This window comes from Ahaetulla prasina, unplaced genomic scaffold, assembly GCF_028640845.1.
Source record: "Ahaetulla prasina isolate Xishuangbanna unplaced genomic scaffold, ASM2864084v1 Contig12, whole genome shotgun sequence".
Lineage (NCBI taxonomy): Eukaryota > Metazoa > Chordata > Lepidosauria > Squamata > Colubridae > Ahaetulla > Ahaetulla prasina.
Window position 1 is genome coordinate 13,353 of NW_026681865.1, and position 8,837 is coordinate 22,189.

At 47.0% G+C, this 8,837-nt stretch overlaps 1 protein-coding gene across 6 annotated transcripts; it reads right to left on the reverse strand.

The window, feature by feature from the left end:
• Positions 1-466: 466 nt before the first annotated feature.
• On the reverse strand, positions 467-7,807 carry LOC131187269 (serine/threonine-protein kinase 40-like). 6 transcript variants are annotated; one of them, XM_058161535.1, is made up of 5 exons: positions 5,944-7,799; positions 5,279-5,364; positions 4,143-4,289; positions 3,399-3,550; positions 467-832 (listed from the first exon to the last, which is right to left on the reverse strand). In XM_058161535.1, the coding sequence occupies exons 1-5, from the start codon at positions 6,047-6,049 to the stop codon at positions 709-711; spliced, it is 615 nt and encodes a 204-aa protein (XP_058017518.1). In that variant the 5' UTR covers positions 6,050-7,799; the 3' UTR covers positions 467-708. The 6 variants fall into 6 exon arrangements, with proteins under 6 accessions (XP_058017518.1, XP_058017517.1, XP_058017516.1 ...); XM_058161534.1 differs by lacking the exon at positions 467-832 and adding an exon at positions 1,723-2,420 and having other exon boundaries at positions 4,143-4,274; positions 5,944-7,807; XM_058161533.1 differs by lacking the exon at positions 467-832 and adding an exon at positions 1,723-2,420 and having other exon boundaries at positions 5,944-7,801.
• Between the last annotated feature and the right edge of the window lie 1,030 nt (positions 7,808-8,837).

Sequence of the window (8,837 nt, forward strand, 5' to 3'; positions counted from 1 at the left end):
GTTGGTTTTCACCGGCTGTGCCGATAAGATGTATCCAATAAACATATCCTTACTCTACCTGCCTGGGAGTTATGCTTTCAATGGGTGCATTACTCGGAACGCTGACGTAGGATTCCTTAAACGCGTAGCAGACAAGTTTGTCTCCCAAAAGATAGAGAAGGGGTCAACCATATTGGATTTAATTCTCACTAACAGATGAAGCTTGACTCATAGATAACTGAACACGTATTTTTCCAGATACATTGGTAGTAGCCTCAAATCATTGTTGCTGCATAAAATCCAGGACAATGTTTGTTTTTATATTTTTTAGATTTTTTAATATGTAATTTTGTTTTTTGTATTGTTATGCTTTTTAATTCCTTCTGCCTCACCGTCTTTATGCTGGTCTTTGACTATGAGAAAGGTTTGATTTGGTGGTTTAGGGCTTAATGTCATGGGAGAACCTCATCTGACTGGTTTGCTTCCCATTTATTAACCCTATAAGCTCTCCTACACTCTAAATATTATTACTTTCCCTAAATGAATATAAGAACTGTCCCTTTGACCTAGTTATTTCACATTAACTCTTGAAGCACATTTATCATATCCAAGTTCAATTGTGGAAGGAATACGAAGCCTGACCCCTCTGCAGAAAAAAAGCTCACCGACTCCTCATGCATTACATATCAATCAAACGTACTTGTTACAGGTGAGAGGTGGGGGTATATTTTACAATCCTTGTGAGAGAAATTGTCCAAGGAAGGAATACCCAGTCAATGGAAAGGAAATTTCACCTGCCTGTCCTTTGGAGGGACAGTTCCTGAAGCTGAAGCTCCAATATTTTGGCCAGACCCTGAAGTTGGGAAATATGGAAGGCAAAAAAAGAAAGCGACAGCAGAGAATGAGATGGTTTAGATGGTGTCCTTGACGCAATGGGCATGAATCTGGGCAGACTCTGAGACAGTGGAGGACAGGGGGGACTAGCATGCTACGGTCCATGGGGCTGCAAAGAGTCAGACTGAACAACAAGGGAATACCACGAGTGAAGGAATGACCTGAAGGATGCCCCAAATAGTGCTAGCTTTCACTCTAGGAAAGCCATAAAACGACAATTTTCATTCCAAGAATATTCTATATTTCCATGCCAGTAACTTACACCCATTTGCAGACCCACAGTTCTAGGTCAGCTTCCATTTCCTGATTAATCAATTCAGTAAAATTGTTCCTATTTAAATCTGATTTTGCAAAGCCACTTTAGGCCCTGATCCCACAGATATATCCATACCATCATCGTACAAATCTTAGCTTTTAAGAAGCGAATGGTGATTTAGAGCCAGATCCCCTCTTGGCTAGGTTTTCAGTTGCTTAGCAATCACGATAACGCATCGTGCAGCAGCATGCCTATACAATATGCAACGGCAGATTTAGCTAAATTTGACTACAGGAGGCTTAGAAAACTTGGCTTAGAAAACTTGGAACTCCGTCGCCTTCGACAAGACCTAAGTTTAACTCATAGAATCATCTATTGTAATGTCCTTCCTCTTAAAGACTACTTTAATTGCAATAATACAAGAGCAACCAATAGATTTAAACTTAATGTCAACCACTTTAATCTAGATTGCAGAAAATATGACTTCTGTAACAGAATCATCAGTGTTTGGAATACTTTACCTGACTCTGTGGTCTCTTCCCATAATCCTAAAACTTTATCCTAAAACTTTCTACTATTGACCTCACCCCATTCCTAAGAGGACCATAAGGGGCGTGCATAAGCGCACAAACGTACCTACCGTTCCTGTCCTATTGTTTTTGAATTTGTGAGATTCAGAAGAGGAGATATTTCTTCCAACTTATATCATTGGAAAAGTGGATTTGATACGTTATGAGAGGTTGGGTCCATTGGCTTCAAAGTATCCAGGATGAAAAATCTTACAAAATGAGAAATCGGTAATCATTTGATGTCTACACTGAGTAAGATCTTCAAACAGATTATCAAACATGTTCTGAAGACTTTAATAGGCACCTTAAATAGGAGGAGTGGCATGGGTCTTTCCTTTGCCAGAGCAACAATTTTAGTGAATCTAAGGTTTTATACTTAGGCAAGACAAATCAGAGACAGATTAAGTGAAACCTGGCTCAATAGCAGTAACTGCATTAATAGAGGGACTGAATCGAGATCACATTAAGTATTAGTACCACTTTATAAAGCCTTAGTAAGATCACACTTAGAATACTGCATCCAGGTTTGGGCACCATATTATAAAAAATAGGTCGAGTGCAGAAAAGAGCAACAAAGATGACTAAGGGGCTGGAGGCTAAAACATCTGAAGAATGGTTGCAGGAATTGGGATTGTCTAGTCCGATGAAAAAAAGGATTCAGGCTGATATGATAGCGGTGCTTCAGTATTTGAGGGGCTGCCACAAAGAAGAGGAGGATCAACCTATTCGCCAAAGCAGCAGAAGGAAAGGCAGGAATCAATGGATGGGAAATAGAGAAGGAGAGAAGCAACCTAGAATTAAGAAATTTCCTGATAGTGTTTTTTGGGTCTCTTCCCAAAATCCCCAAAGCTTCAACCAAAAACTGTCTACTCTTGACCTCAGCCCATTTCTAAGAGGTCTGTAAGGGGCGTGCATAAGAGCACAAGCGTGCCTACCGTTCCTGTCCTATTCTTTCCTTTCGTTATATCCAGTTAAGATAGTTATTACATACTCATACTTATATATATTGTATACTTATATATCATACTTATATATATTGTATAGTTATTTCATGCTTATGCTTATATATACTGTGTGACAAAATAAATAAAATTTAAAAAAATAAAAAAAGGGAGAACAATTAACCGGTGGGACAGATTGCTTTCAGAAGTTTGGGGTGCTCCATCACTGGAGGCTTTTAAGAAGAGCCACTTATCTGGAATGGTATCAGGTCTCTTGCTTGAGCACGGGGTGAGACTAGAACAGGGCTGACGAACACACGCATCTGTTTGGGGACAGCTGCCTAGATGTTCCATTTATATTTCGGCAAATGTAATGTTCTGGCTAGTGGGTACTCAAATAGCAAAGAACGGGAAGTTGGATCTAACTCACTGCTCACTCCAGGAGTTCGATTCTGAGCGGCTCAAGCTTGACCCGGTCTTCCATCCTTCGGAGGTCATTAAAATGACGATCCAGATTGTGGGGGGCAATACGCTGACTCTGTAAACTGCTTAGAGAGGGCTGTGAAGCGGTATATAAGTCTAAATGCTATTGCTATCAGCCTATGAGCACTCTGGGTGCGCACCTCTAACAATGTGGGCAGTAAAATTTAGGGTTGGTGCCCTGACCGCAACATTCTTCTAGCCATGCAAGATTCTGGGGTTGGTGTGCACTCCGGAACACGGCTATCGTACTGTGGAATAAGCGCAGAAACATGGTACCTTGTGCAAGGCTTCCACCATCCGCACAACGTCATAGAAGATGACAACGGTCTCTCGTTCACTAAGCCGCTTCTCTTTGATGACATAATGCTGGAGATTGATGAGCTCAGCTGTCTTGTCACTGAAGTCATGGGCACAGAGGCAGTCCAACACTAAACAAATATGTTTCTTCATTTTTCGGGCCATCCGACTGGACTCCAGATCTTCCACCAGCTCGCATAGTCCCAAGTCACAGGGACCAGAGTTAATTGAGCAGGGAGACGCCCACCCTACCCACTGATTAGACACAAGCCCGCTCTATGCTGCTTCCACGAGGGCTACAACTGCAGGTTTTGCACCGTGCAAAATGATTGCTTTTTAAAACCATGAATAAAATTCTCAAGAGATTTCGGAAAGGAGAGGGTGGGTGCAGAAATAGTTTGTCTTACCGGAAGCGTCAAATTCTTCCCAGCAAGCATGTCCCAGACTTGCCAAAGACTCCCCAAGGACAGTCCCTCGCCTTGCTTAAGCAATTGCGATTAAACTGGCACAGAGGGGCATTTGATGGGCAGAACCTATCAGTCTCAGGCAGAGGAGCTGGACTGGGACTGTGGCAGCTCCTGCAAGCACATGACTTCAAAACCACCATGTCCCCCAAACCAATCAACGTGGCCTGCGCCATTGGAAGGATTAAGAAAGCAGGCCTCTCGAGGCTCCACCAGGTCAGTGCTGGGAGGCCAGTAAGCAATGGGCTCCAGCTCCTACCTGGAAAAGGCCATGATGATGGACCACCCCATCCTGATTGTGCAGGAGAGAGAGGAGGGAGAACTCTGTGTGCAGCAGCATTTTGCCCCGACGACGTTCCTCTTGGGTTTCTGTGCCATGATCATTCTTGTCCTCCAAGGTGAGGATCTTTGTGAATAAGACAAAGGAAGAGCAGCTCAAGACAGCACCTTTTTTGCAGGAAAGCCAGAAAGCGCCAGTCTCAAATGCAATGCGCACAAAATCACAGCAGGGCACAGAGCATCTTGGAGCGCAAAGTTGACATCTTAAAGGAAGGAGGCCCTATGTCCCATTTTTGGTCTGGCTCAAGCCAAGGGGGTACCCCTTTTCCCCAACACTCCTCCTATGCCCTGTTGCTAGGCGATTTGGAAGTGAAACGGTTCTAGGGCAGGTAACAGTTTTCACATCTTAATCTTGTATCACCCCCAGCCTCAGCAACAGCAAGAGACTCAGCGAAGGTGTAAGAAAGGCCTCTCTCTCCCTGAGCCCTCTGGAAAAGCATCACCACTTAAAAGGGGCTGCTGTGGCTTTGGGGACTGGACAGCTGTAGAAGGCATCCCTCCTTGAAAGGGCTGAGTATCACTTGAGGAGAACCACCAATATTTTGATTGTGGTGCCACCACTGCACGTGGACTTTCCACAGAAGATCGACCAGGCTTTGCCTACCCCGCTCCCTTCTTACAAAATAGTATTTAGAGGACCCAGATGGTTGGGGGCCGTAGGCTGACTGTAGGCGGCTTAGAGAGGGCTGTAAAGCACTATGAAGCGGTATACGTCCAAATTCTATTATTTAGCAATAGGACTATATACCGCCCCATAGCACTCTCTGGGAGCTTAGTGTCAAAGCATTATTTGCATATTCCCCCCAACAATTTGGTCTTCACTCTCCTGACTTCAGAAAGCTGGAACCTGAAGCCCCGTTAAGATTTAACTCCTGACTGTGGGCAGAATTGGTCTCCAATACTGCATTCTAACCGCTGCACCACCAGGGCTCCTGTTAATATTCCCTGCGTTCCATCCCACCTTGAAAGGTTCTGCAGTTCAGCAGATCTTTAGAGTTTAAACACTCTTTCGTGTCAGTTATTTTGGGGAAACGGCTTGTGTAAATTGCTTCTTACCTTCAGCTGATAGAAGTCGTCTGTCCCATCCTTTCTTGCCAAGCACTGAACAATGCTAGGCACTGAGGAGTTGCCCAAACGTGGGCCTGGGAACATAAAAATAGAACATCTGCCCTGTCAGCCTATCCCCAGAAGCTCCCTCTCTGCCCAGCAAGATGTGTTTTTCCCTAAGCCACAGAGATGGCCAATAGGAAGCGGAAATGGAGATGGCCCTAATGTGCCCTCCCCAGCTCAGCACAAGAGCAGGAGTGTGCCAGGGCCATTTGCTCTGGAACTGGAGCCAGAAGCCTCACACACAAACAAAAGTGTAAACGCTGAGAAAGTGCAACTCAAGATAAATTGGGTACCCTTTCAACATTTGTGGCCCACCTTTTCTGGATGAGCTAGCTGCACTGGGGTACTAAGGACAATTATGCTAGTAGTGACCACAGCGGAAAGGGATTCAAAATTGCATCTCGGCTCCTCATACCATCTGGTGATGAAAAGAGGCTGGGATACTTCTAAGGAGTTCTGCAGTGCTGCAGCCTGGCTGAATATATGGTCTGTCGGGGACCAGGAATTTCATCCTGTTTGGTGGCAGAACTCATTATGCAAAGGAAGCCTTCTGCATGCCTGACGATCTTTCCGTACAGTCTCCCAGGGGGCAAGAATCCCTTCTTACTCACCAAGAATGAAAGGCCCGGCTCTTTTGGTGCTACTGCCGGAAATCCCTGGGCAGAGGACCTTGGCTGATGTTTCCCCACCACCTCTATCGGGGGCTCGTCGCTTCATTCTGAGCTCTGCAAAGGAAAGGCAGACACTGCTTTAAGCTCAATTCACTTTCTCAAAGGGCTTTTCCTCTCACCACTACCTTTTTGTACCACACAGAAGAAACTCATAGATTTGCACACCGTTTCTTGCTAACGGCTGACTTTGGGAGAAGGGGGCAAAGAGCTGTTGCCTAGGAGGCAACCGGAGAAGACTGGCAGGAGGCCCCAGTAGCTTATAATGGTCAGAGTGAGAAAGGTAGGAAGGACCCAATGCACGAGGTCTCCCTCCCCTCACTGCATTCCAAAGATGATTTCAGCCAAGTGATTGTGAACCATTTCAGGCCCCAGGCACCCAGGGCTGCCCACCCATGGCAGAAGCCCCAAGAGGAACAGGGGAAGTACTACTAAAGCCATTGAATGTGCGGAACGGATGAACTCCTCCTTTTGGGAGACTTCCGCTGGTCTCCACTTATCAGCAGGCTTGAAACGCCAGCTGCGACCAATGCTGCTACAGCCAACAGAAATTGAGGAGACCCACCCCAATGGCAGGGGGCTGAAGGAATCTCCCCAAAGGCTGTGATACTTCAACCAAGAGGGCCATGAGCTCATGGAAGAGCTTGCCAGTCTCCGTACCAAAGACTCCTGGGGAGAAAGGCAAGGAAAGCTTTGGCTTGGAAAGAACACATACAAACAGCCTCATACGCTAATCGGCCAGTCTGAGGACACCGGTGCACAAAAAGATTGCCTGTGTAATCTCTTCTAAGGACTTCATTGTGGCAACAAAATGCACCAGGCAGAGCACAAGAGCATCACCTGCAGAAAAATGATACCCAGGCACACATATGCACATTGAACCCTAAAGCACAAAGATCACCATCCTAGGAATACTCAGTTTAATGGAGTAGTGTTTTGGAGGCCTGGCAAAACCCAAGAGCTTGCAAGGAATAGCGGATCTGATCACTGCTCCAAAGTCACCAAGGGCAGCTGAGCAAGGGCACCGAAGGCAGGAGTTCAGGTTGCGGTGCTTTGATAGCTTCTTCTCAGCCCTCATGTGGGACACCACCACAATGAGGCGTAGTCTCAGCCCTTCTAATCTCTGAATGTAATTCTTTAGGGACAGAAAAGACACAGCTGAGTTCTATACGAGTGCCTGCACGAGACAGCAATGACCCAAACGTATGCCGGATATTCTCCAAGTTTGGATCTCTGCTCTGGGTCTGGTTGTGCCTAACAAATGCAAACATTTGCTTTGTTGTATGGCCCACAGCCAAGATGCAAAGCTCATTTGCTACTGATCTGCAACTCACACTTGTCTTGTTTCGTCTTAGCTTTCGCCTGATTGGAAAAAACAGTCCACAACTGGTTTAATTGTGACTTTCTTCTAGCCAGCTCGGCTTTTGGAGCAGGTTCAGTCTCATCGTACATCTGTTGTGCACTGACAATAAAGACTTGAATTGGAGGTTCATAAGGCCGAGGATAACGGTCGGTGCAAGAATGGGCCGCGGTTCGGCTCCAAGGCAGCGGCAGCGGCAGCAGAAATGCGGAGTGCTCCAAGATTTCAAACCAGCTTTCCACCCTGTTTGATCATGTGTGGAAAATGAGTTTTCCCCCTGGATTTACGGGTTTCCCAGCATCATCAGAGGCACCTTCTCTGGAAGAAGAACGGGACCCCTGGCCCCACCCGTTTGCTTTGCATTCTGTTTGGAGGGCAAACTTCCCTGGAGAGCTACAATTCCAGCAATCAAGCCCCTGGCCTGAATCAGGGCCTTCAGAGACAATGTAGAAAGCAGTAGAGCCACGAGGCAAGTAAGGGACCTATTCAGAGAAAGAATGAGAGAGACGGGAGGGGGAGGGGAAGGAAGCAGGGAAAAGGAAGCCTCCCTCCAGCCCACCAATACCAATGCGATTTGCATTCCCCCCCCCCCATTTTTCCATCCTGGCAAAATGTGGCTACTTCTTCCCCCCAGTTGCACCCATTGCTCCTTCTCTCTTTTTTAAGGATCATCTCACGAGCTTCCCGCCACCATGGCTCTCTCGCTCTTCTCCTTCCTCAATCCTTCCCTTCTTTCATCAGGCTGCTTTCTGCTTTCATCCTCAGCAATTCTGTCTGACTCATTCCTTCTTCCATGGGGGTTTTGGAGTTTGATTCCTATTCCTTCCTCAGCTCCTTGCTCAGCTCTCTCTCCTGTTCGATCACATGCCCTCCTTAGGAGTTCCTTCCCACTTGTTCCTCTCCTGACATACAGTCAGTGGTGGGATTCAGCCGGTTCTCCCCCGTTTGCTAGAACCGGTTGTTAATTGTATGAGCAGTTCCGGGAACCGGCTGAATTGCCTCGGCCTGGCCCCACCTCCTGACCTCCCTTGCCTGGCCCCGCCTGGCCCTTCCCCTCCTGAGGGTCCCCCCCCCCGAGAAAACATCTGTCTCAAGATCCCATAGACCATTTTAGCTCAGGCAGAGGAATTTCCCGCCGGTTCCCTCTCTCCGCAAAGCGCAGGAATTGCAGAAAGGCTGCCTAGCCCAGAACGGGGCTTCCTCAAACTTCGGAATTGGGAGCGTCCAGAAAGAACAGGAGGACCGATAGGAATTCTCCCTCCGGCAGCATAATCGGTCTCCGGGCAGAGTTTCCCTTGACTTCAGCCAATGCTGGAGAGAGTTCCGCGCGGTTCTTCAGGTCAAGACCCGCCCCCCTCTCTCTCTCCGCAGAACTCTCTCTCTCCTCCTTCAGGTGAAGTCCCAGAGGACTCTGCCCGGAGACCGATGACGCTCTAGCAGGGAGAATTCCCATTGGTGCTGCCGCTAGCTCTGGCCC